Source organism: Neopelma chrysocephalum, unplaced genomic scaffold (assembly GCF_003984885.1).
Source record: "Neopelma chrysocephalum unplaced genomic scaffold, ASM398488v2 Primary Assembly neopelma1_97, whole genome shotgun sequence".
Classification (NCBI taxonomy): Eukaryota; Metazoa; Chordata; class Aves; order Passeriformes; family Pipridae; genus Neopelma; species Neopelma chrysocephalum.
The window spans coordinates 3,727,764-3,755,240 of NW_020897760.1; the positions used below are offsets into that span (position 1 = coordinate 3,727,764).

At 43.0% G+C, this 27,477-nt stretch overlaps 2 protein-coding genes across 2 annotated transcripts in view; one reads left to right on the forward strand and one right to left on the reverse strand.

The window, feature by feature from the left end:
* Positions 1–6,456: 6,456 nt before the first annotated feature.
* On the forward strand, positions 6,457–8,974 carry CCN1 (cellular communication network factor 1). Its single transcript, XM_027694444.1, has 5 exons — positions 6,457–6,561; positions 6,657–6,873; positions 7,212–7,559; positions 7,695–7,897; positions 8,007–8,974. The coding sequence occupies exons 1-5, from the start codon at positions 6,502–6,504 to the stop codon at positions 8,304–8,306; spliced, it is 1,128 nt and encodes a 375-aa protein (XP_027550245.1). The 5' UTR covers positions 6,457–6,501; the 3' UTR covers positions 8,307–8,974.
* A 9,134-nt stretch (positions 8,975–18,108) lies between these two features.
* The window catches only part of ZNHIT6 (zinc finger HIT-type containing 6), a 32,648-nt gene continuing 23,279 nt past the window's right edge, over positions 18,109–27,477 (reverse strand). The window contains exons 9-10 of the mRNA XM_027694393.1: positions 22,485–22,609; positions 18,109–18,273 (exon numbers count right to left, since the gene is read on the reverse strand). Of these exons, the coding sequence (XP_027550194.1) occupies positions 18,188–18,273; positions 22,485–22,609 (211 nt within the window). The 3' untranslated portion in view covers positions 18,109–18,187. The remainder of the gene's footprint in view (positions 18,274–22,484; positions 22,610–27,477) is intronic.

The following is a 27,477-nucleotide window of genomic DNA, read 5'->3' on the forward strand; positions in this document are numbered from 1 at the left end:
ATGCAAAGAAAAAAAAATCAATAGTCTTTTCTTTTTTCAAGAAAATAAATACAAAAATATGCTATTAAAATCAAAGACTAGGCAACTCCTTTGAATGTTCTTAGATCAGTGACAGTAAACTATTTCATAGGGTCACAAACAGTGGAGAGGGAGGGAAAGCATCAGCAGGAAGGCAAAGGGTTCCCTGAGCTTTGATGCAGACTAAGCTTGAGTAAAAGTAGCTGTGATTATAAACTATAATGAAACAAAACATCTTTGGGAAAAAACGAGTTTGCCATATATTTCAAATACATGAAAATGGATACAGAAATATAGAAAAAGAAAACAAACAAATCTGAACCTACCAAAGAGAGCATATTCTGGGCAGTCGACACAGATAAAAGCAGGAGGTGGTTCTCTCCAAGGTGCAGTTAAGCTGTAGACTAAGGCAGCAGCTGACAACCATTATGGACCACAGCCTGGAAGTGTGCTTTGATCAAGGATTCCTGAGGCACAGCCCAGTTGACTGCAATCTCAGGTTCATCTGGCTCCAGTAACTCCTTAGGATCACGAGCAATTATCTTCTGAGCTTGCTCATTTTGTCTTTGCAGATGTCAGTTCACATGCATTGCTCCACTAGGAAAGCCTGCACTCTGAGGACCAAAGTTTAAAGTTAAGAAGTTTTTACTGAGGTCACTTAGGATGATTAACTCTCTGGGGTGAGATCTCTCTCCAGGGCCTTCATCTCAATGTGTGCTGGGAAAGAACTTTGTATTCCTCTGATGCTTCAGCCTCCTTCATGAAAGTCATGAGACACAGATGTGAATTTTTTTCTAGAATTTATAAAGAGATTACAGGCTACATTTTTATCTTCTGCAAGCTTCATGACTGCATGGGATGAAAACAATAGACATAAGTAAGAAAATCCATGTGCAGCCAGGTGCTACCTAGAAGCACCCGATTATTTTTATTTTGTGATATTGAGAGCCAAAGCCCATAATAGGTCTTTCCATTGCAAATTTAAGCTATTGGGATGCTCTTGGTGCAAACTGCATCTTCTCTATGTAGCCTAGTGTTGAAGTAGACCTGCATGAGAGTAGGTGAACATGTGTTAAGTAATCTACCCGTCTCACTAAGGAAATGGTAGTGGCTGGTACTAAAATAAAGGTAATGTCAGACCCTTGAATGACCATGACCAAGGTATTTTGAGCCTCTGACTGGTAAGAAGGAACTAAGCAGGAGCTGGCTGTAACTGCTCCACATTTCTGCGTCCGGCTTGGGGTGGGGAAGCCATGCAGTACGTACTGCCTGTTGGTATCCAACAAGAACGTGCCAACAGTGACTGTCAGCATGGATGCTTCCTGCCTCTGTTACATTGCTACGTCCCTTACGTCTATGTAAGTTGTAGTTCACATGTCAAACCAGCAAACAGCACAGATGAATACTACAACAAATCTTCCTTCTCTGTTTCCCTGCAGGGTGAGTAGGCTCACAAGTCCCCCTTGCACTTCCACACACTGGGAACCTCTACAACACCTTGACAGGCCCAGAGGAAAGTGCAGCACACCTACAAAGCACAGTGCCTCTCAGTGCACAAATACTGCCAAGCAAAATCCCCCAAATATTAGAAACCACAGGCAAGGCTGTACAAAAACTGACAGGCATGAGCATAGCTGAAGGGAGGGCAGCAGGGAAGAGGAAGAAAACAAATAGGAAATGCCATACTCAAAAGAATTCAGCATAAACTCTGAGGAAATCAAAGCAAGGAAAAACTTCTGAACCCACTTGAATTTTAGCTGCCGAAGCCTTCTGGCTACTTGGCTGCTCTGCCTGTGCGTTGCTATGCTTAATTTGTCCCACTGGATTTGCACCTCCTGTGAGTGACTGAGAGGAGCCATTGACTCTGGGAGGACTGATTTAGTGCAGCAGGAACCAGCGGCCTGGCAGGGGCTGCGGGAGAGGCCCAGCCCAAGGTAGGTAAACACTGTCGTGGTTTAACCCAGCAGGCAGCTAAACACCACAGAGACACTCACTGACTGCCCCTTCCCTCCCCCTGCAATGGGATGGGGGATAGAACTGGGAAAAAAAATAAAATTAATGGGTTTAGATAAAGGCAGTTTAATAGAACAGAAAAAGAAGGAGGAATAACAACAACAATAGTAATAACAACAATAAGCATTACAACTATAATCATAACAACAACAACAATAATAATAATAAATGATAAAATAATTGGAACATACAAAACAAGTGATGCCCAATGCAATTTCCTACCACCCACTGACCAGTGCCCAGACAGTTCTGGAGAACTGGCCCCTGGCCAGCTTCCCCCTAGTTTGTATGCTAAGTGTCATATGATATGGAGTATCCCTTTGTCCAGTTGGGATCAGCTGTCCCATCTGTGTCTTCTCCCAGCTTCTTGTGCTCCCCAAGCCTACTCATTGGTGTGGTGGTGTGGGGAGCTGAAAAGTCCTCAACTTAGTGTAAGCACTGCTCAGCAACAACTAAAACACCAGTGTGCTATCAACATTATTCTTATCCTAAATCCAAAACACAGTACCATACCAGCTACTAGGAAGAAAATTAACTTTATCACAGCCAAACCCAGGACACACTAGAAGAGAGAAGGACACAGGGAAAAGACTGGAGCAGGGAAAAAGAGAAGAAAGAGTAGGAGAGATGGAAGAAGCACACAGCAATAGATGGGCAAAGGAAAAAGAGAATGAGAAAGAGGAAATTAAACACAGTACAAAAAAGGGCTGGACACTGGATTTAGTAAGATCTTTCTCCAGAATCCACATGGTTGTAAACCTCTGATGTGCTCCAGTTTGGTGCTGGATACTTACTGTCAGTGGGAGCACCAGCACCTGGAGGAGCCTCTGTCCCACACAGCCCTTCATGCTGCTCCAAGGTTCCTATGCACAGCCGGGAAAAAACGATGCTGGGTGGAGGGAAATTAAGCCAGCTAATTTTTCTTTTTATTTCTCTGGAAAGTCCTTTCCCTGAAGAGACACAGGCCTGTGAAAATGACAGGATATACTCAGTAAATCTGTAATACCTGCTATGTAAGCCAACAGTTTCAAATTCCTGCTTTGCATTAGCTGAGCTCCCAGCAACTGCCTATAGCACAAATTGAGAAGCCAGTAAAATACTCTCTGTGACATGAAACAGGGAGTATTTTCCAGTTCACTTAGGACAACAAAGGTCTGGAACAGTACGTTACACTGAACAAAATCTAAAAAAGGAAGATATTCCAAACTTTTTTCTGTTTCCTGATGTATATCCAGGAGAAGTAGACATAAGTGTACCCCATGATGTTTACCCTCCACAGCTTGGAGGGTAAACACTGGGTCATGGTTTGTGACAGGGAAACGTGTGCAGGGAAAGGGTCACAGTCTAACTTGAACTCCAAAGAAACTCAACCCGTCTCAAGTGTTGACAACTACTTGAAATTCAGGACAGGTTTGTTAAAAGGTGCTTCAAAGCTTTCGAAGTGACCTTTTCTTGAGCAAATGTAGGTTCAGTTACAGTTTCCCATCAAAGTTGTGTGAATGTGTGGTAAGACATGAAACCAACTGAGAAAAGGCACTATTCATTGACTTTTCCTGTGGCATTTGCTGAATGTTGTGAAAGTCATAGATCAAAGCAAAGCGCTCAGTGCGTGTCCTTAAATTAGATGTAATTAAATAAACAAGTGTTTGCATAAATCCCTGAAAAGCAAAACTGACCGATTTAACCATGCAATGATGTCTTAGCTTCTTCTTTTTCAAAATTTTTGAAATTAATCAAGTTGTTTTTTCATTAATCAAGGTGTGTTGAATCACAAATTTGTTCCTCCTGATCATAATGCTGCTGTGTAAAGAGTCATCCAGGGAAAAAAGTACCAACCAGATTCCCCATCTAAAAACCACTTGAGAGTTTTAAAACTGAAGTACCACAGGAAAACCCATACACTTGTGAAACCAAGGGAAGACCACTGGAGTGGATAGCTTGGAGTCTGGAAATGAGACTGTCCTACTCCTCATCACCAGCTGGGGCTCAGCTAAATATGTGGAGATGGAAAGTTGTTACTGCCATTACTGGCAGCCATCAAAGCTCGTTGGTGGTCTCTCTCCAATTCTTGCTGGACACATTAAATAATTCCTGTCATCAGAAATGGTGCTACATGGTACACACTGGCAGTCTCCAGAGAGAGCTGCATGCAACTAAAGACTGGTTTTCCCTTTCAGCAATTGTCCTTTCCGGTCGAATTTTGAGGCATACAAGTGATGAAGAAAAACACTGCTGCCTTCTGAAGCACATGTTTTGGGCAAAGAGTGCTCAGAGCTTCTGTCCCATCACCTTTCCCCACCCCCTAAAACACCACAAAGTAAAACGTCAATCCAATTTATCGGAATGAAAAGAAAACTATGAAAAGAATAAACTGGGGAGGGGGGGGAAACTCTATAGTTAGGACCCTCTATGAAGACTGGCTTAGGCAGGGAAGAGGGACAGCAGTGCTGAGGACACGAGCCCTTCACAGGCAGTGCAGGACATCCCCGAGGAGGAGTTCGGGGCCGGGCTCCGCAGCCCGGCTGGCAGCGGCATCGGTGTCCCCTGCGACGGGGACGCCCATCGCACCGCCCCGTCCCCGGGGTCACGGCATGCCCCTGCGAGGAGAGGCTGCCCCATCCTGCAGCGCCCACCCCATCCCGTCCCATCCCACACAGTCCGGTCCGGCCCCGGGCCCCCGTGCTGCCCACGGAGCTCGGCGGTGCCTGCGGGTTTGGGGAGCCAAGCCGGGCTGTCCCCCCGAGCCGCTCCCCCCGGGGCTCGGCCAGCGACAGGTGCGCGATGGATAGGCGAGACCTCCCGGTGCCCGCGGAGGCACCGCAGGGCTTCTGGCGCGGACAAACAACAAGGACCCTCCTTTCTGCGGCCCCAGCAGGGCCCGAGAAGGTGCCTCATCATTCCCGCTGGTGTGGGAACACCCAGGGAGCAGAGCACGGGCCCGCGGTCCCGGGAGCGGCACTTACCGGAGCCCTACGCACCGTCCCCATGAAACGGTCCTTTCTGTCATCCTTTCGGCCGCCGGGCAGGCGACGAGACGTCCGGGCTCGGCTCCTCCGAGCGGCTGGGCTGCGGCTGCCTCCCCTCTCCGGCTGCCCGTCCCGGGCAGGCGGCATGCAGGGACACCCGCTGTATGGGAATGCCGCAGCCAGGTTAATCACATCCCTCCTCTCCGCATCCCTCCCTTCCCACTGTCCCCCTCGCCCCCTCCCCCTCCACTTTTCATGGGCTTTGGAGGGGTTTTTGCAAGCTTTTGCCTCTCCTTTGAATCCGCTTCTCCACCTTCCAGCCTTGAAGGCGACAAGAAAAACCCCAAACTTGTCTTGGGAACAATAATCTCATTTGCAAAGAAAAATCCCTGGAATGGGGACTCATTGTAACGCCTTTGGGCAGCAGACCCAACTTCTGGGCTATTTCAATAAAGGAGTGAACTGCAGTAGAACGCCAGTTGGCTCCTCCAGCACAGTTCTCCTAAATCATGATAGACAGATTGCGTGAAAAACAGGAATTCCAAAGAATTTCCTGCCCTGGGAACAGAAGTTAAGGCTATATTTAACAACATCTGAAGCTGTCAAGAATGCTTTGTGGTTGGATAACAGAGCAGAAAAATGTGAAAAATGCGGGCTACTGCTATACCAAATATGGAAATATTGTTACGTCTGGGGTCTAAATCCCATCTGGAAATACTTACAGCCAGGAAAAGAAAAGACGCCACAACAGAAGCTAAATCTCTCCTCCCCATCCCCAAATATTAAACTTCAACGAGGCAATACTATTCAAGGGCACCCAACTTGAGTGAGGGACACTGAGGCCGGAGATACATAGGTTGACGGGGAGGGAGGATGTTCGCCGCGTGGCCATCCCATTCCCGGCTTGGAAACCGGGCCCCTCGGTGCCGCTGGGCACCGCCAGGCTCCCGGGGTCTGCCGTACCGGGAAGGTTGTGACTGTCCCTCGCATGGCAGCAGCGGCAGGGCCCGAGCCCCGGTGACCCCGCGGGCAGTGTGACCTGGCGGGACAGCGCCGCGGGCGCCCGGGACGGGCAGGGCAGCTCCGCTGTCCCGTAGGTGTCCGGGCGCCGAGCCCCGAGCGCGAATAGCGCCTCCCGTTACCACCCTCGCGTTCGCGGGGACCCTCCGCGTCCGAGGGATGGGGAGAAGCCTCCGCGGCCCCCCGCGCTGTGTCCCGGCCGGTCGGGTCCAGGGGCGGAGGGACCCCCCGCGGCAGCGCCGCCGCCTTGGCCGCGGTGCCGGAGCCGGGGCGGGGCGGGGCGGCCGCGGCGCGCGCCAGCCACATTCCTGGGATGCCGCGAGCGCTGGACGCGGCCGCGGCCCGGAACGCGCGACGTCAGCGCCGCGGCGCACGCGGCGGCCCCGCGCCCCATATAAGGCGGCGGCGCCCGGAGCCGCCTCAGACCGCGCCGGCCGCGCTCCCGCTTCGCGCTCACACGGGCTCCACTGCACCGGCGCTGGACATGGGCTCCGCGGGCACCCGCCCCGCTCTGGCGGCCGCTCTCCTCTGCCTGGCCCGCCTGGTAAGTGCCGCGGTTCTTCCTGCGGCCGGGGAGGGGGAGGCGGGTCGGGTGTCCCCGCTGCGCTGCCGGCGCTCACCGTGCGCTCCGCTCCGCAGGCTCTGGGCTCGCCCTGCCCCGCCGTGTGCCAGTGCCCGGCGGCCGCGCCGCAGTGCGCCCCCGGCGTGGGGCTGGTACCGGACGGCTGCGGCTGCTGCAAGGTCTGCGCCAAGCAGCTGAACGAGGACTGCAGCCGATCGCAGCCCTGCGACCACACCAAGGGGCTGGAGTGCAACTTCGGGGCCAGCCCCGCCGCCCTGAAGGGCATCTGCAGAGGTAAGCGGCGACCCCGCTCCCCCGGGACGGACCCCGCGTCCCGCACTGCCGGGGTTCGGTAATTTCGAGCCCATGTATGGTTATGCTTTGTTGTCGGTAGCTTGGCAGAAAGGCACATGACTTCAGCAGTCTGGAATGCGATTCAGTATGTCTGGGCTCCGCTAAACGCACATAAGGAAAAGTGATTCCTGACTAAGTTATTGTTCTGGCCCCGCGTCCCCGGGGGATTGTAGGGAGCTCCGCTGTACACTGAGTTTAACAGACTAGCAAATACCTGCGCTTAAACCAGCGATTCTCGCCGCTAATTCTCTTCTTTCCCTCCCTGTTGATCTCTGCAGCACAGTCCGAGGGAAGACCGTGTGAATATAACTCCAAAATCTACCAGAACGGGGAGAGCTTCCAGCCGAACTGTAAACACCAGTGTACGTGCATAGATGGAGCTGTGGGCTGCATCCCGCTCTGCCCGCAGGAGCTCTCTCTTCCCAACCTGGGCTGCCCCAGCCCCAGGCTGGTCAAAGTGCCCGGGCAGTGCTGCGAGGAGTGGGTCTGTGACGAAAGCAAGGATGCGCTGGAGGAGCTGGAAGGCTTCTTCAGCAAAGAGTTTGGTCCGGATGATTCTGAAGGCGAACTAACCAGGAACAACGAGCTAATTGCCATTGTGAAGGGAGGCCTGAAAATGCTACCTGGTGAGTGTGAGTTTATCTGCGTGACATTAAGGGGAGGAGGCCAGAGAGTGGCTATATGATTCCTTAGACCCCAATGGAAAGAAAGAAACACAGTGACAGAATATATTTAGGCTAAGCCCTCCTTTTCTTTTCCAGTTTTTGGATCCGAGCCACAAAGCCGAGCTTTTGAGAATCCCAAATGCATTGTGCAAACAACTTCTTGGTCCCAGTGCTCAAAGACATGTGGAACTGGCATCTCCACAAGGGTGACCAATGACAATGCTGACTGCAAGCTCATCAAAGAGACCAGGATATGTGAAGTGAGGCCATGTGGCCAGCCTAGCTATGCCTCCCTAAAGGTAAATACAGACTCTTCTGGTGTTCCTTTTCTTTCTAAGCTGCTTCGGGTAGGGGGTAAAGGCTGGAGAAGAATCTCCTGCTAATAATGTTATTGCCTTTACTTTACAGAAGGGAAAAAAATGTACCAAGACTAGGAAGTCCCCATCCCCAGTGAAGTTTACTTACGCCGGATGTTCCAGTGTGAAGAAGTACCGCCCCAAGTACTGTGGCTCCTGCGTGGATGGCAGGTGCTGTACACCCCAGCAGACCAGGACTGTCAAGGTCAGGTTCCGCTGCGATGATGGGGAAACCTTCACCAAGAGTGTCATGATGATCCAGTCCTGCCGATGCAACTACAACTGTCCACATGCAAACGAAGCTTATCCCTACTACAGACTAGTCAACGACATCCATAAATTTAGGGACTAAGTTGTGTTGGGGGTGGGATGCAAAACAGAATTTTGAAGTAACCAGCCATGGAGAAAGGACCTCTGATGGAAATGGTGCCTTGCCCATTTGAGGGCAACATTGAGATGTTACAGGAGTGCACTGTGCAACTGGACACTAATGCAACAGAGATTTAAGCATACTTAAAGCTTCATAGTACTGGAGCAATTTTACTGCTTCTTTTTGGAGCACCTTATCTAATTATATACTGTTTTCTGTTTGTAAGTGATCAGATAAATGTTTAGTTCCGGTTATGAAAACTTTACTATTCTGTTCAATTTAACACTATGCTTCTCTCCATCCCTCCAATCTTCTCCCATCCTTTCCCAACCAAGTTGGAAGTTACATTCCTTCCTGAGGTGGGCACTTGTGGGGTGTTCACAATGGCAGCTATTATGTACCAACTGTAGTTTAATGGCAAACAGAAATCAGTTGTTTTAAAGCTGAGTATTTTATTTATCAACCTGTAGCTTTTGTTTTGTTTTTATTTTTTTCTTTTTTTTTACCCCTTCCAGCCCCTGTAATACTGGAATAAGTTGTAAATGATTTTAATTTTATATTCAATGAATTAAAAGAATTTATTTATGGAATTAATCATTTAATAAAGAAATATTTACCTAACTACTCTTAGTAGAGCATTCTGACAGGCAACAGGCTTAACATACAGCAAATGCAAGAGGTTTCTTAGATACTGTGAAAGTTAAAACAAGCTCTACTGCAGATGCAGCAATGGACTAGAAAGCAGAGTCTAATTCTTTGGGTAAATGATGTTTTGAAGTGGTGTCCACAGTCTGCACCCCCACACTCTAGAAAGTATATACAGAAAGAGCTTCTTGGCATTGAAAGAAAATCTTTGATAGACTGAAATGTTAATTAGACTGTCAGATTATTCAAACTGTCCTGGAATTTGCAACATAAGGTACTTCATTAGAATGCAGTGCATGCATGGTGATGTTGAACATTGGGCAAGTCTCCGCTTTTTGGTGGCTGCTTTTTGCAAATTAATACATTTCTGCAGCAGAAGAATGCTTCCTACAGTCTGCAGGAGGTAGTTTGCTTTCACTAAATTCAAATTAAATGAGCTTGAAGCAATGACTTTTGTTAATCCTAATAACCCAGTGATGAAAAGTAAACATACTGTTAACAGGAGAAGAATGTGAGGAATTTCGAGTACTTGTCCAATAGACTAAAAGGCAAAGCAGCCACTCTTTTCTCTTCCTCACTTCTCCTTCCCACTTTTTAAATACACAATTACACTTTACTCTGTGGGACACAGATGACATTTGGCTAACCGAGGGAGTTGTAAGAGAGCTCTCTGGCACGCGGCAAGAAAATGACATTTAAAAAAACCGAACTAGAGCAGGACCTCAGAAAGCAGCAAACATTTGTACTTTTCCGGTTAGCCTAAAGCTGTGCCACAGATAAGAGTGAAAGGAAACCTGCAACAGGGTATTTTTTTTCTTCTTGTGTATTTCTCTGGCAAAATATTCTCCCAGTCTTTAGTGAGAAAGATACTGCTCATAAAATAGAGACTGATTTTGAGGTTTTAGAATTGTGAAGGGGTGTCATCCAGTGTCATTAGTTAAAAGCAGAATTGGTCAACTTTTTATTAATTAGACAAATATCTCAATCAAATAAATAGCCAAATATCTCAGAAGCTCATCTCTGGCAGCTAATGCTTTGCCTGAGAAATTACAGCCCTCCCTCTCTGCTCAGTCAAGTTCTCTCCCGGAAGGCATTCAAAACTTGAGCTGTTTCGGAATTCACCACCTGGCCACCAGTCTCAGCTGTACCTAAACTTGTCTGTACAGTATTTGTTGACAGTAAAAGTGTAAAATGCAGGGAAGCACTTTTGTTTGGCTTCTACTTAGAGCTGGCACTGAACACTACATTGGCTGCTCACTGAGAAACCATCAGGTTTACAAACTGGGTTATTACATGGACAGAGGAAGAGGAATACACTGCTCCCAGACACCCAGCAGCTGCAGGCGCATTCCTCACCATCCCCACTGTCACTTACACTCGAATGACATCCATCTTCACACCAACGTAAGTAACAGTTCCCCAAAAAATCACATTTGCGTGTAACTATACTGTACATATAGACCATACGCCTGTAACATACACACCATATACAAACAAAAGCGGCCCTTCCAACTCCTGCCTCAAGTGTGGCTCTAGCCTGGCCCTGAGTTTTACAACCTGCACTTTGGTTTTTCCATGTTTCCTCATGTAGAGGGGTGGTTCTGTAATCTGCTCACTATAAAAATATACTGTTGGGAGAATAAGGGCTGCAGGAGCAGATCACATAAACGTAAGTTAAATATACTAAGTGAAATTATTGTGATATAAAGAGAGGAAATGAATCCCACTAAAAAGAACTGCAAGTCTTCCAAAGCTGGGCTGTCACACTAATTCACCACCATCCATATAGTCTTCTCTTCTTTTTTTGCATTTCACAATTATATGACAAAACTACTTTTACAACAGTGTCATTTTTTTGTGTCTTTGCACTCTCTTTGAAATCTTTATATCCTCTGTTGTTCTAGCAGAAAAAAACCCCTAAATAGCAGGTGTGGAAATACAAAGGATAAAAGCACAGATACCATTAAGTGCATCAGCAGGGCTTTTAGGTAAGGTAATGAGCACAACTATAATCTTATTTTTTGTCAAAAACTAAAATATCAACACCTTTCTTCAAGAGGAATACTAGAAGATGAGGAGTTAGGAACATGATAAGTAATGTACAGGACAAGAAGCCGTATATTTGCAGCAAATTTCAGTGCCAGACCATCCACCTATTCAAATCCTGAAAGTAAAGCCACCAGCACCATGTGGAGCCTCCTGGTGCCGGGCAGAGCCGGGAGAGCCTGGACACGCCAGGAGGGAGAGCAGCACTGTCCACTCTGCAGCAGCCCAGCTCCAGCCATCCCCCCTCTCCCTTCTGTCTGCCCCGGGTCCTTCAGCTGCTCCTTTCCCAGCCGCTGGGATGTCAGCGCCACACCGGGCATGGGGCACTCGGCCGATTCAGGTGCTGCCGCCACAAGGAGCGTTTGTCACACTACAGGTTTAGGATCGAAGGAATGTTTAGCCTTGTATTCCACGCATTTACTTACAAGGGTTTGATGCTGGTAACTGCTATAACATCAGGGTTACACATAAAATCTTCCCTACTAATAAAGGCAACCCAATGAAGACAAAGTTTCAGCCTCCTTAAGTGCTCCATGATAGGAAACAAAACAAAAGCTGGAATACGCAGACACCAGACTTCCATGATTACATTAAATCCTCTTGTGGGATGCTGCCAGCTCCCTCTCCTGAAGCAGCAGCAGGTGAAGGAAGAGCTGACATAGTACTGACAGTGGGACGACTGAGCTACTACTGAACCCTCGCTGAGCCGTGAGAATCTCTGTACTCCACACATCAACTACCACAGAGCCCACGGCAGAGCAGCCCCACTGGGCTGCCTGACCCTCCAGGGGACACCAGCTGGGAACAGTCACATCTCCCTGCTACAGGTGGGCAGCCAGTGGGCTATGCAGGAAAAGGCAGAGACACTGCGGATCAGTGGGATTGCTGCGGCAGGATTTGCAGTCCACTGAAAGTGCATGAATCCCTCAGAGGTCTTGAGGACTGAAACAAAAGAGTTTGCATTGGGCAGTCATTCAGGGTTGGAAGTCAAACCTACGCACCTACACAGAAGCAGTTAAATGTGTCACAGCAGAGTCTTGCTCGCCTTTCTGAGCTGATCCTGCAGAAATCCATGTGCACAATTTAGTTTACTTGTGTAATTGGTGGAACTATTTCCACACAGGGCTCTGAGTGCTCAACACACAGCAAGGAAAGACTGCGTAGTTCTACCAGCTGCTCTGTTTCAAGCCAGTTTTTTTCATGTAGACATGTTCCTGTTTTCACCTTCACAGTTTTTTTCTCCATGTTACATAGCCACAAATAAAACAGCACATAGAAACACGGAGGTGTCACAGTGAAAGCAATAACGTACAACTAGCTTTGAAGATACCTATTAAATGCATTTCAGCTCATGAACAACTGAACTGCACTGAACTGCAGTGAGACTTGGTGTCTAGAAAATATAAATCCTGTAAAAATAGACTCCAACCAACAAAATGACACAATAAGCATCTATTATCCTGTAAAGACCAAACACTAAGAAATTGAATAGATGGCATCCACTATGCTATGATTTGTCCTCCACATATAAACTACAGAGCTATGACTTCTGTGTACACCATTTATATTGGAGAAGATCCTGAAAGACCCCAAGGCACCATCACATAAGCAACTTAATCTGTCTTGAAGTACAATCGCTTACAGGGTGGAATGTAGCAACTGTCCAGGAGGAAAAGATTACACAATATTTTGTAGGTTTTCATTCACTAGACAGAAAAAATTCAAAGGTAGGGTACACAGATTTACTCAGATGGGAATCCAACTGGGACATGTATGTTAACAACTTCATCTCAGTAGTGTAGCTGACGCAGCACCATGCAGTTTCCTTGAGTCCTGTCTCAGGTCACGAGAGTGAAGAGATCAGTGCCTGCCCCTCTGCTTCATCTTGTGAGGATGATGGAGACTGCAATGAGATCTCCCCTGTTTCCTCTTCTCCAGGCTGCACAGACCAAATTACCTCAGTCACACTTCATATGGCTTCCCTTCCCCATCCCTGTGGCCCTCCTTTGGATGCTCTCTAATAGCTTAATGTCTTTTTTAAATTGTGGTGCCCAAAACTGCACACAGGGCTCAAGGTGAGGCCGCTCCAGTGCAGAGTGGAGCGGGACAATCACCTCCCTGACCGGCTGGGGATGCTGTGCCTGATGTCCCCTGGGACACAGTTGGCCCTCCTGGCTGTGTGGAAGTCATGGGGACTTCTTGGCAAGTCCATTCTTTTTCATTAATATCTATACCTCAACTTAATTTTTATCTCACTTAAGCACAGTTCTACTCCCTATTGGCACTCTTGGCAAAACAGACAAATTCTGGAGCTACAATACAGTTCCAGTAGAGAACCTGGAAGCAAGGAGTGGAAAGGCAACAGCAGCTTTCATAGTTGTTTCTTCCTCCTTGTTGAGGCAGAACAAGGATGATCGGAAGAAAGTGGCAATGTGATTTTAAAAACACTTTTGCTTTTCCACCAGCTGGAATGATGCAGGAATCAGCCAGCTCCCAGTGTGGTCATTTATTCTCTAAAAGACTCCCTCTCTCTCTTCTCATTTTTATCCCTCCTTCTTTGGCAGATTTTTTTGAACTCATTCTGATTTGTCATGCAACCACATGAACAGCTGTACTGATGCAGCTGATGCAAAAAGAAGCCTCATGCAAATGGATTAGATAAATACAAGGACTCCTGTGCCAGTTAAAAAAACCATAAATTAAATCCACTGCTTCTATCACTAGTTCACAAAGACTTCTCCTTGCCCCAAAGGTAGGCAAGGCTCTAGTGGCTTCCCATATTTTATCACTCCTGATTTTCCCTGCCAAAAAGCCTACTATATTAAGATAGCCTTGAAATGCTTTTCTCAGGAAAAGTTAGCACTGGTGAAATCAGGACAAGCCAGGGGAACTTTGCTTCCAAAGCAACAACAGAAAAGCTACAATGCACAGGGCCATTGAGGGAAAGTAGTTCTCACAATAAAAGCATCATTAGAGCTAAGTCACTGTACCATGGGTCACTGAGACCCACTGGGGCACAGTGGGAACACATTTCTATTATCAAATAACAGACAGACAGACAGCAAAACAACTGTCCCTGTTTTTTCCTGCTTTTACATGTCATCTGCAATTTCCCTTTCAGTTTCAGTATTTATTTTGAGTTGTTTTTGCTGCCATTTCTTGTCTTGCATACATGTGACCTCTTTCCATTTCACCACAGACTTCCAGCAAATAAAACCATATGCACTGCCATAGCAACATTTTAACACAAACACAGGGTAATCTTTGTTCACTGAAGTACACAGTACAGTTTTTTTTTCTCTTATTAACAGAACCTGCATCTGCATACAGTTTAACTGAATGTCATAGCAACGACATAAACACAAATTCAAGATATTTTTTCCTTCGGAGGGAGGAAGAATAAATGTTTTCAGGAAAAGAGCGTGGGACTTAAGAAAGCAAAACGAAAAGTCTGTGACCAAATAGGGCCTGAACTTACTTCATCACAGTTGTATATTTACCCCTGGAAAGCCTCCTCTTGCACGGTATTATACGTTCTCAGCTCCTCCAGATGTCAATAGAGAACAGCCATATCTGGAGGGCAAGGACTGATGATACAACACATAGCTGGGACTTGCTATCAGCACCATGAACTTAGAAATCTATGTACTGCTTTAGAATACAGTGCATGTTCTGCACTGTAAACAGTTTTACTCCTAATGCAGAGTAAAACTGCACTGTTGACTGGAGTAACAAAAGCTGGTCCTGCCTGCCTCTAAGGACTGCTGCCAGCCACACATTCAGCAGCATGGCCCTCTTTTCCTCTACGGATCAACAATTCCTAATGCCAAGATAAATGCAGTAAAACTTAGAATTCAGATGCGTTCATTCAAAACTTTGCTGTTTACGCTGACAGGGGGTAGAACGTTGTTTATCCATGACAACTCAATAACTTATGCCTCATACCCCAGGAAGTTATACAAAAAAGGAAAACAACCAAGTCCCCTCCTATGGCTGACTCAGTCCTACCTCCCAGCTATTGCTGTGTGCTTAGCTATGCTCTATTTTTGTCCTTTAAGGTTTGTGAAAGGGATGACTTCATTAAGCTCTTGATTTTTTTAAGTAGTGTATTCATTCAAGACAAGAGCCTTTACTCTTTGGAAGCTGATGGTCCTTCAGCTCAAGCATGCTGGGTTCACGGTTTGAAACTTGAAAAGTCTAAACATTAAAAGAAATGCTGTAACAACCTACACACAAATAGCTTGTTCCTTCTGTGACAAGTACTTTACAGAGGAAAATGAGTAAGCATAGCAGGCATAAAATCAAACACTCAACGCAAGCTGGTGTTGAATGATGCAGATTAAAACATTATCACACAGTTTTCATTCATAGACATGATCTGTTCTGAATCAAGGCAGAGTCCTGTAGGGATCCTTGTATGATTACAATAGTATGTTTTCAAAACGGACAGAACTGAAGTCTTCCAGACAGCCTTGGCTCCATGCATTAAATTTCTAGTGCTTGACCAGAAATTTAAAAATACAGAAGATGCTTTTTCTCTCTTCAGCTTATTACAAGGTGCTTGTTCCACGTTAAGTCACTCAGAAAGAAATAAAAAACTTTCCTAAATGCCTATGAAAGTGTTAAAAAACATCTGCCTAGCCAAAGGGTGCATAAACCTTGATTTAATCACTAACATTATTATTATGAAGAACTAACCACTGTTGCAGCACCTACAACAGTGCTGTTGTGTTTTTTTAGCCAGAGACCATAATTTTGAATCCTCATCATAAAGAAAAATTGAAAAAGCTTAGCAAAACTGAATAAAATATTTGAATTGTATCTGGGTTTGTATTTGATGAATCATCACTGTTCAAAGTAGTGTAACTGTAAAAATAGGTAAGTAGTAACCTAGGAATGAATGGCAAATGCTCTCAATTTGATTGAACTCTGAGAGATGATTCTTAGCTCTGTCTGGGAAGTTTCAGTTCTAGTATCCACCACAGGAATATTCCTTAATAATTTTTTAAAGCCTTCTTTAAGGTAGAGAAGGAGTTAAATCTGAAGAACAGATTTAACAACATCTTCATTTAAAAATGAATTAAACTGTGTTTTGACTCATAAGGAAGCCTAAACTGGATTTATATAAGAAAAAAACCCCACAGGGAAACCCTTTCGTACAATTCATGAAAACCCCCAAGAGCATAGGAAAGTAATGTGAATTACAAATCTGCGTTCCTCAGCCAAAGACTAATCACACGCACATGCAGATCAACACTAATGTTTGCAGCACTCTCCTTACTGTGCTATGAATTCAATAGAAATGCCATGCCTTTACTCCAGATGAAACATTTTCTAGCAAATGAACTGTGGCAGTTTTGCTGTTCTGCTCTTTTACTGGTATTACTATGAATGAGTTCAAGACTGGTTTAAAGTAATTTGTGGCTACCAAGTCAGTGTGCAGCAATCACTGATTAGGAAAAGTTTATTCACTTTCACTCAACTGAAAAAATATGAAAGCAGCACCTATAGCTAGGAATCCTGGTCCTTTATAAAGGGTTAAAAAAACAAACATTGAAACAAGAGGTCGGCAGAGGACCAACAATGAGTAAAAAGGAAAACAGAGCACAGGTGGCTACTGCCAGGCAAGAAGAAAAACTTCCCTGTTTTACCAGGGTTTGCAAAACACACAAGGAAAGGACACGTGACACCACTGTGAGAGAAAGTAGTATGTGACTGCAAAGGTCTGACAGTCTGTCCAAACTTAGTAGTGAGATGTCATGGTAAACAATCTTTTAACAACAATTTCTTCTCAAGGAAAAACCCCCAAATTTCTAAAACTTTGAATATCCCAAAAATCCTCTCCATGCAGCAGCATGACTGGTGAGGACCTAGCATCCTGGGGCCCTGAAGCCTAGACAGAACCTGGAAGCCTGAGCCCTCCCCTGTATTGCTCCCACAGCCTCCTGTTACCTCCACAAGTTCCTTCACTGCTTTCTGCTGTATTTCTACCTACTATGTCAGCGCTGGCAGGAAAAACGCTTACAACTGAAATATCATCTTCATGGCGATTGAACATGTACCCAGGACACCAACTTTTGTCACAAAGGTGCCAGTCTCAAGCAGGAGACAGAGACTGGGGTAATAATAGAGGCAGCAACAACCTCATAGAGCTGCTCAGAGAGGGATCGTATCCTGAAGACTTTACAAACACTGACCTGGCTAGACCCTTGCACACTAACTCAAACACTGATGCTGAGTCACGAGAATGCCCTGGTGCAAGTGGGTACGGGGGCTCACCTGTCCTGCACCACTTGCAACAGACCCCACAGGCAGGGAGGACTTGGATGCAGGGATATGTGGTCTGTGATCTAGAAATCTTCCCAGAAGTTAACCACAAACTTCTATTGTTAGCAGATGATAAAGTACAGGATTTTTTTTCCTTTACAATTTATTTGTTTAAAGTAGATAAATTGAGTTGATATGCCAGTAAGTATTTACAATACCTAACTTCAGTAGGTATACTGGGAACATGAGATGCAGAACACAAACATTCTTTAGAAGTGCAGTATATTTGCATCAGTGCCACTCTATGCATCCAATTCTGTTGATTTTAAACCCCACGCTAATGTAGAAGATCCGGGTAGAAGATTAAACATACAGCAACAAGCCACCCTGAAAACACAGTCTGACCTGTCCATTAACATATTAAACAAGAATGCAACCAAGTAAGACAAATTGCACCAAGCACCTAAAATGTCACCATAAAAGATTAAAGTCAAAAGTAATGAAACATCAGTTTCATTAGAACTAGATTTCATTTTTCTTCAGTAAGTTCAAGCATTAAGACCCAAATCCACTTAAAATACAAATATGTGGTCAGATATTTAAACCTGGAAGTTAGACACTGAGCTTGTTAGGGGAAAATGAAAAAAATGAAAACCAATGGTGCAATTGAAGGCTGCAATTAAATAAGAATATAATTTTCTTTCTGGAACCAGCAATTCCCCATCTCTTTATTTACACCCCTAAATATGCATTAGTAAATCCAAAAATAGGCAGGCACTTTGGGAATGCTGTCTTAGCGAAGAAAGTTAAACCAAACCTCTAGGAATTCAGTTGTATAAAAAATCATTTAATTAAATAATTAAAAACCTAAAAAGCTCATTCCACCCTCTCCTCTCAAAGCACCGTCATGAACTGTCCCGAATTTCCCCTTCCTCCATAGATGAAATAGATGAACTTTCACTGTCGGAGTTCTCTACAGGTTCACTGCCATCTGAGGATATAGAACACAAAAACCAAACAAGCAATTAATTTCAGTAATGTTGTTGGTTCATCAAACAGAAGCAGTTTCCTATTTTCTTTTCCTTTCAATCACACTTTTCTTGAGGACAGCTATTTCATAAGACATAACCAGTCTCATAACATGGGATAAAGCCCTGGGTACGACCTTGTTGTTGAAGGAGAAAGCAGGCAATGTTGAGAATTTATTTTAGTTTTTAAATCTTGGTCTTTCAGTCAAGTAGAAAAGCACAAAACTCTTTATCCACTTAAAATTCTAAGTCATTCGCTTGGTTTGCTTTACATGTTGTTTTCTGAGTTGCTACATACATATATTGCAACTGTAACACATTATAAGTCATTTACACTTTTCCTAGCATTTCAATTAAGATGGGGAACTACTGAAAAATTCAAAATGGAAAATTAAAATGATGTACCTACGTGCTTCTCCCACATGTTCCAGCATCCCAAAGATGGTGATAAACTATGTGAATCCATGAGCTAAGGCTGATGAGGTTCCAGCTGCACAACAACTTGTGCTTTAGGGCATGGCTATTGTGCTCTGCTGAGATCATATAGTGAAGCACTCATTTCCAAAACTGGTCTTCAGCCTCACACCCCATGAATCCTTCTTTAACAAGCACTGACCCTGGTCACCTTGTAGTGAGGTCACCAAATGCCACTGGTTGGTGACACTCAAGCAGCACAAAAATAAACTACAGCAAAGCAGGCCCATGATTCACACTCTGCTCTCTGCTCTCATTGTTATTTTCAGTATTTGATCTGACTATGAATTTAAACACCTTTTTGAGCATTTAGTGTCAGATGCTTCATTATGAGAAAGGGAGCTGATGAAGTATAGTTACTGTCTTGTCAAGATAAGTTCTACAGCTGGCAAACATGGATAATACATAGGACACAGTGTGCACCTGTACAGCTTCCAAGGAATTTGTTCAAGAAAATAGAGGCATTTCACCCAGAAACATCAGAGGTCAAATTTTGTCTACATTAAATCTAGTGTATAATCAATTAACATTTATATGCCAGATATGTACTGAGTAATGAACAAAGTAAGGATTGTTTTTGCCCCTAAGTCCTGTAAAAGCTTCTATAATCCCCTACTATCTTCAGCCATGACTGACCTTGTATGCTGAAATCAGAGCACCTGTAGGTTTTGCTATTAAGCAAGTCAAGCATCAAAACATCACATAAAAGAATGTGGCAATCTTCTGACTCACAGCAAAGCTCAACAGACAAATTTTAGCTTTATTTTTGTCTGTTACAATAAGTTTTATTTAACAGGAATTACAGATTGTCTTCACTCAAAAAGAACATATTTGTATGGTGCTGATAGCATTGCCTATAAATTAAGATTGCCCATTCCCTCCATAAAACTGTCTGCAGTTTACTTATAATTAAAAATTTAAACTCTGGATTTTTCAGTGGCAGTTTCTGTCCTCAATCTTTATTTTCCTTATTTACTTGAAAGTTTCAGCCAAAATACATCAGCCATTTCTGAAAAAAAGGAGAGGATAAAGTCTTTATGCTCATTAAATTCCAGCAGTTTCTCTTTGAAGGTGTCCAGCTCTATCTCTCTCTCAGTCTTTGGGGGTTACTACTTGAATCACAGGTAGAATGGTGATCTTTCCCCAACGTGTGCCTGTTGCTGTGGCTATAAAAACTTGCCTCTGTTCTTCCCGAGGAAGGGGGTAGATCTGACACTGCTCAGTAAAGAAACAATATTTTAGCAATTAAAATTCCCACAAGACTTTGTTCCTTGTTCCAGCCTGGGTCCCTTGCCAGCAGAGTCAGAAGGGTTATGGTAGCTGAGCCCTCATACTGCAGCAGACACCCTGCCAGACATCCACTCATCAATGTGGCGGCTGTTTGCCTGGAATGCAAAGGGAGGTCAGCCGGACAGGCTCTCTGAGTGAGACAAGTGTCCCTCCAGGGGCACAAGTAGGACAGAAAGGAAAGGCAGTATTGGTAGAAATAGGATAAGCAAGAGCAGGATGGATGGCTTAGGAGGAGCATGCAACTGATACAAAAAGCCATACATGGCAAAGAAACTGGACTGCAGGAAGCACAGAAGATGCTGTAGCAGAAAGGTCACTTCCTGGGAGATGGGAAGGGGCTAGAATACCTCTCTGATTACAAAAGACTTCTCCCTGGACAGTCTGGAGATGAACTCAAGATTTGCACTCTTAGCAATTATCTGTGAATGCAACTGCTAAAGCAAAATGAAAACTGTTTTTTTTCCTCCTATATTCTGTAAAGATGACACAGAACAGAAGAGTACACTGATTGTGACACACTTCAACAGAAGTGGTATTTTGTCTTCAGGCAGAATAACAGCAACAAAAAAGCCCTCCTACTTCTATATTCATGTTCTGAATACAGTTTTTCTGAAAGAATCTGAAGTTAATGTCACAGGCTTCCACTCTTAATAGAAAAAATTCCAAGAACACAGGATCCAAAACAAACTCAAGGCTGAGTTTGTCATCCTAACTGAGAAGATGACAAAAATAAGTTATGATAAAAGTTGGGAAAATCATGATATTTTTGCCATAATTTTTGCTGTATTATACCCAAGACACCTCAATAGGGAGCTATTCTTTTTTATGGAGTATATAGAAACAGTTAAAACAACAATAAAAAAGAAAACCAAAAGAAAATTAATAGTTCTCATAACTTGAAATAGCTGTCAGTGTTCCCAGAATACCAGCTTCAGGGATGACTGCTACCCCAATGATCCCTGCAGCAGAGGAAGCTTAACTGTCTTTAAGATACACACTTGCCCTGCCCTGTGACGGAGCTTCCCCAGCTATTACTATCTCTCTCTTCCCCTTCTCTGCCTTTTACAGAATCAGCTAGGTGCTGCAGCAGCATGACCTCAAAATACAGTTGTTCAATCAACACTTTACTTGAATCTATACCCTTAAAAGGACAACCTCCCTATTAGCTCGGGAGACAATGACAACAACCCTATTCAGATTAAGTATATGAGTCAATCAATTGTAATTCCCTCCTGATCTCAAAATCATAAGGGTAGGGCTGACTACTGAAAAGCAAGGGATCTATATCAAGAAATAATGGGTAAACACAAAAATACCAAGTTTCATGTACTCCAGTGTTTGTTTGTGCACTCTCAGGGTGAATATCAGTAGACCCAGTTATGCAGACAACACTCCTACCTTACCCCTGGCACAGTCTCACTCTCAGAAGCCCTTGCACAATAAATTTTTACATGCCCTATGTTTGAGAGCAGGTTGCCCTCACTTAGTGGATCACTTAGTGTAATCTAGCCACAACAGCCAAGATCCATGGAAGCTCAGTATCACTGGTACAATATTCTCAGTCACATATTTATTCAGTTAAATTATACAGATACAGATCCATGATTGAGCTGCCACAGGGAAACAGTAATTGCAAATATATCTCAAAGCTTTTCCTCAAAAATCTGTAGAAATTACAGGCTGGCTCACCACTGAAAAGCATGGAATTTGACAACTAAGGTGACCAGGTGGGGGACTAGGAGACAAGAGAACTGATTCCCTATTTCAGCAGCTGCAGAAAGAGAAGCTGGGACGTGAACCCTTTATACTGGGGAGAACAATGGAAAATCACTTAAAAATTAAAATAGAAATTCTTGCTAGACCTGGAATCTCTTTCAAGTTAACTCCAAGATGAAAGTTTTCCCTCAAGTAAATTTCAAAAGATAACACTGTGCTTTTAATCCACCCAAAAGCCTACTTTGCCATTATGATTCCTAATAAATATCCCACAATTCAGAACTATTTGTCCAAAGTTAGGAGCTATGCTAGGATGTAAGATTAGCAGGCTTACTTGAAACTCATCTTCCCCAGACTGCCTGACTTGTCAAACTTTGCTACATAAAAAAATTAGCACAAGTCTGAAGAGTTGTTTTACCTTAAAGGCTAAGAATATTTTTTAGAAAAAGAATAAAGCACCAGTAAAAAAAGTTAGAAAAACACATACAATACAGCTTATGGATGTAGGTCATCAGTCAGCATTTTTAAGACAAAGCATTCATAATAGCTTTCTTATAGCAACCGTTTTGATTCAGAGTGAAATACAAGACATACTGCCCATTCCTGACATTATTAATAGGTATATCCTTAATTACTGTTTTTGTAAGTAAAATATCTAAGTATAGCATAACAGGAAATATATATATATGCTCACCTTTGCCAAGAACCACCATGTCATTCTTCAGTGTTTTCAAGACCACAAATAATGTTGGATACTCAATTATTACTTTGCCTTTCAAATTGTCTAAGAGGCTTCTACTGGCATCCAGTTCATTGTACCTTAAAAATAACAGGAAGTTTATTTTGGATTTTAATACTAGCAAGGACATAACATACATTTTCTGGGAAAAGAAAAAATCAAAAAGCTCTCTGGCATTTCACATGATTTTCAGGTGATACCATGTCCAAAAGAACTACCTTATCATTCAAATTACACATCCAGTTTTATTATCCAACTACACAGATTTTTTTAAAACCTCCTAAGTATAAAGAACAAGAGGAGAATCAAAGTCAAATTTCTCTAAGGGCTGAAATTATTTATTATGTCATAATGAATATCTTTGGCAAATCGGACACAGACAAAGGGTTATCAAAATTGATATATTTATCCAAATCAGGTTCTAAATTAAAAATAACACTTAATATCCTACTTACAGGCTTTAACACTCCAGGCTTAATTTACATAGTTAGCAGTGTACCTTATTTATCATGTTTGCTTATGAAGTACCAGTGAAGCACTGGGAAAATAAAATAAAAAGCGTATCTGAACAACTACCAAAGCACAGGTATACTGGAAGCACTTAGAGCTCTGTTTTTGTAGGAGAGATACCCCTGTTCTGACACAAGAAGATTTCAGCAATAACTTATAAAAGATGGTACAACACCCCTATAATGCCAAAGCAAATCTCTGCTTACAGCACCATCAGCTACAAACCCCTTTAGAAATCCCCACATACGTGTGGTGCTACAAGAGGTGCATGACTTGGATGTGTGCTCCCTTCCCAGAAAATGGCTCCTCTTCACTCCAGAGGGTGAAACCAGGTACATAACAAATGATACCACAGTAACAGAAAGTAAACTGAGCATCCTCTCCACAATTAATTTTCTCAAACTGTAATATTCTCTCCCAACTCTCTAACTGGAAAACTGGATGTGAGATTTTAGGGAAAGGAAGGGTATTTCAAAGGCCTCTGAAGGTGGGACCCTGTTGCTTTCACTTCCTATAAGAGCAGCATCCAAAGGATGCTCTTATACTATTATACTGCAATCCGAGTTATGCAATTCTTTCTGTAATCAGCATAATTAAATTACCACTAAGCTATTTTATCAGCTAAAGGCAAATGAAGTTCAAAACCAAATATACTGCAGGCAGTACGTGGAGTATTGCTCATGGCTGCTGTACCTCCTCTGATCATTAAAATACTAGGTAGTTGTATTTTCTTTTGCCAAAACCAACACTGGATGGTGAAGGATTCATATACTTAATGATTTACAGTAATGTGTGCTTAAGAGCAGTACATCAGGAGTCAGCACACAAGTAGAATACTGAGGGTAAAACAGGATTTGAGTTCTTGGGATTTAAGGGAGACTTAGTTTGAGCAAAAATTCTCTCATATTTAACTTCAAATCATCATGAAAATATTTGGTTTCATGTTTCACTCAAGCCAAAGTAATTATGACTTCTTCTTACTGAAATCCTTTAAAAGGGATAACAGTATATTATATTTCTTATTGAATGAATGCATTCATAACTTGTGTATTAACATACATGAACAGAAACATATTTACTGCTTTATTTACAGTACTTTAAATGCGAAGTATGGCAATACCTTTCCTTTGGCAAGGACTTCAACACATTCTTTTATGGTTAAGCAAACATTTACCACCAAGAGGCTAAAGTAATTCACATGCCACAATACACTTTCCATTATCTCATATTTTAGACAAAACATCTGTAGCGTCCAGCTTGGCATAAGATAAAACATTTGTACTTAAAACTATTTTATGATAGTAAATTATTGAAGTGTTAGATCACTGAGTCAGAGCTTTATCTTTATTGTTTTTGAAGTAAATTTTATTGGTTGACAGTGACAGAGAAAACATCTAAATTCTTAGTGCATAATGTGGGCTGTCAACTTCAGGAAGAATATAACAAAGGAGCTTAATGCTTCTCTTATTTAAACTCGGCTGTTGCCGTCTGTCCTATCCAAGACCTCAGTCTACCACATTCCCTGCTTCATACACAAGTGCAAGTTGAGGTTTTCTGCTAATCCACCTGCCAGCCACTTCCTGGACTGTGCTTAAGAGATCTCAAAACAAAACTAGTATTTGTCACATCAATTCCAAAGTCTAATTAAGAACAGCTCCTGAGCAAGACTGATTTTTCAGGTTATCTCTGAAGACCTTGTCGTGATAAAAATCCCAATTTTATCCCAGGACTAGAACAAAATCATACATCAGAGGGTGAATAACAGAGACTTATGGGTAAAAGAAGACTGCCCTGTAAGGTTCTTCCTTACACACACAATTTCAATTTTTACTTATGAAAAGGCTATACCGGTTTGGAGAAAAATGAAATGAAATGGCATTTTTACAAGTCTTATAACTTCCTGTAATGATTATTCACCAAGATGAGCTGAGGATGTAGGGTAACACTGGAATGGCAGGTCTTTTCCTGTATGTGCAGCAAATTGGTCTCACCACAGGCAGGACGTGGAGCAGGGAGAACCTCATGATCAGATATTACCAGACATCCTTTTATCATCACTTTTACCTTCTTGTTTTCTGTCACTGGGACTACACAGCCTGCTCAATAAGAATCCTCAACGAGTTGCAATATTCTTCAGGCCCTTCCTTCACAGTACATTTCAAGTGACAATCCAGTAAAATTAACAACCAGCATAAGTTTATCCTCTCACTTGGACTCTGCCATGCTCCAGGACCAGCTGCAGGAACTAACTTAACTGAAGTTATCATCCTAAACAAGCTCCTTCAGCCCTTCATGCCAGGATGGATTTGGGATAAGCCTGGCTCCAAACTAACAGACCATGCCAACAGAACCATGGCCTTAATAACCAATTTCACATCTTTCTTTTAAACCCTCCCCCTGCTTTCTCTTTTCTCCCGCTGCCCAGTTCATGCAAATTGTCTGCACTATGGCTTCCCGATCCCTGTATTCAGTGGGACTTCTCTTTGCACTTTCTCTCTCAATCTTCTTTCCTCCCTGGTATTTACTTTCCACATGTTTTCTCTCTCCCTTCCATACATTCCCTCAGACTCCCTGAACAACACCCACCATCTAATGATACACTTTCCTGATTATTTTCTTGCCCTAAGCAAGGCTTTATGCCCATGTCGCAAAGCAATAAAGAGGCTAGATTTTTTCTTAATAAGAAACGACTCCCTTTATAGGGACCACAAAGAGATGATCTTAGCAGACAACAGCTTTTGATTTTAGCTGGAACGAAATAGTAATAACTTCTTTTTGAAGGACAAAAATTAAACAGAAATTGCCTGCCAGTAGGCAGTTTAAAAGCCTACAAAAATTGTGATAATTGAGAAAATTTAGCAAGATTCAGCAATCCTACATCAGCTCCCATATAAACTGTTCTATTTGCTCTATGAACAGCTTTGTTACCTTTCAGAAAATACTAAAATTAATGTGGGTCTGCGCTTCTGATAGCATCTATGAGTTTCTGCAAAGGCTAGCTTCACTATCTATAGTCATTCCACCACCTTCCAGGAATTCAACAATTTAGTCTCATAATCTGTCTCCCACAGGCAGGAATGCCGCATTAGGTCACTGCATCACAACAAGTTCCCCTCAAATGGTGCCCGTGGCTATCACTGCAGTGGCGTAACTTGTCTCCTTGAATTCAGACAGCAGGAAATTCCCTGCTGATCAGGTTTTCCTGAATGTCATCTACAGGAACTTTTATTTTAATAATAATAAAGAAAAATCTGCAATTTGGAATTAAACATGAATTGCAACCATGTTATTTCTTTAGTTTAGTCTTCTAGACACTGAAAAGAGAACAAACAAGTTTTAGCTATCTAAGTAACTGTAAATATTACTAAAATGCATGTTTGTATAATGACGTTCATGATTTTCCTGTGAAAGAGATCAACTAAACCCCTTGCACATATTTTAAACAAAGATGATTTTTCTTCCTAGAACTGAGTGGAAACATCGAGGTATTTACTTGGCATAACTCAGATACAATAAATCATGCTATCTATTTTGAGCCTAGTCCTAAAAATCCACAACCAAACTTATGCTAACTTATGGGAAGAACGAAGGATTTTTTTTTTTCCCAGACCAAAGAGGGTAGCATTTCTTAGGTATCTGCATTCACTTAGAAGAGGGCAAAGACTGGGTATGGCATTTAAAGTCTCTCCCAAGCATTCATTCTGAAGTGCTGCAGTACAGCAAAGATAATAACTAACAGATGGACTTTCATTCCTAAGTCGTGAATAACCTCTTCGTGTGGTTATGATTTGGTGAACATGGAAGTAGGGAAATGCACTCGAATTAGGTATGAAAGGAAGGTTGTATGGCAGAAAATAAAGTTGTATGGCAGAAAATAAATGCAATGCATTGACACAATGTACTTCGCTTTGTCACTAGAATTCTGACATGCTAAAAAGCCTAAGACTGTGAATTTTATTAGTCCATATACATGAAAAAATTAGAAAATTCAATGAACAAAACATCAGAGATCTTAGAAACAAACAAACAAACAAAAGACTTGCTGTAATACTTCCTTTATAACTAACTCTTATCAACAGCAAAACAGCATGAAGGAGTACTCTGTCTGAAAACTCTTTTAAAGAAGGAGGATGGGAACCTAATTCAAGCTGATATTTTAACATGAAAAAAATTATACTACAGTTTACACAAATACATAAAACCTGCTAGCTCCTCATTCCACTCTTGGTTATGTCTCCTCTCCTGGTCTAGGAGCTCCATAATTTGCCTCAACAAATGTTGACTAACTTCTCCTCCATACTATTGATACTTGCATAACTCAACTAATACTGATAAAGATGAGATGCCTGGCCTTTTCAAGTCAAATCCCCATCTTAAGTAACACTTTCATCAAAAATGTGCTCTTTCTGGAAAAAAAAGAGGAAAATCAGAGCAAGAA

Coding starts and splice junctions, on each gene's coding strand:
- CCN1 (XM_027694444.1), top strand. CDS start 6,502: ATGGGCTCCGCGGGCACCCGCCCCGCTCTGGCGGCCGCTCTCCTCTGC. Junction 6,562..6,656: donor TCCTCTGCCTGGCCCGCCTG/GTAAGTGCCGCG, acceptor TCCGCTCCGCAG/GCTCTGGGCTCGCCCTGCCC. Junction 7,560..7,694: donor AGGCCTGAAAATGCTACCTG/GTGAGTGTGAGT, acceptor TTTCTTTTCCAG/TTTTTGGATCCGAGCCACAA.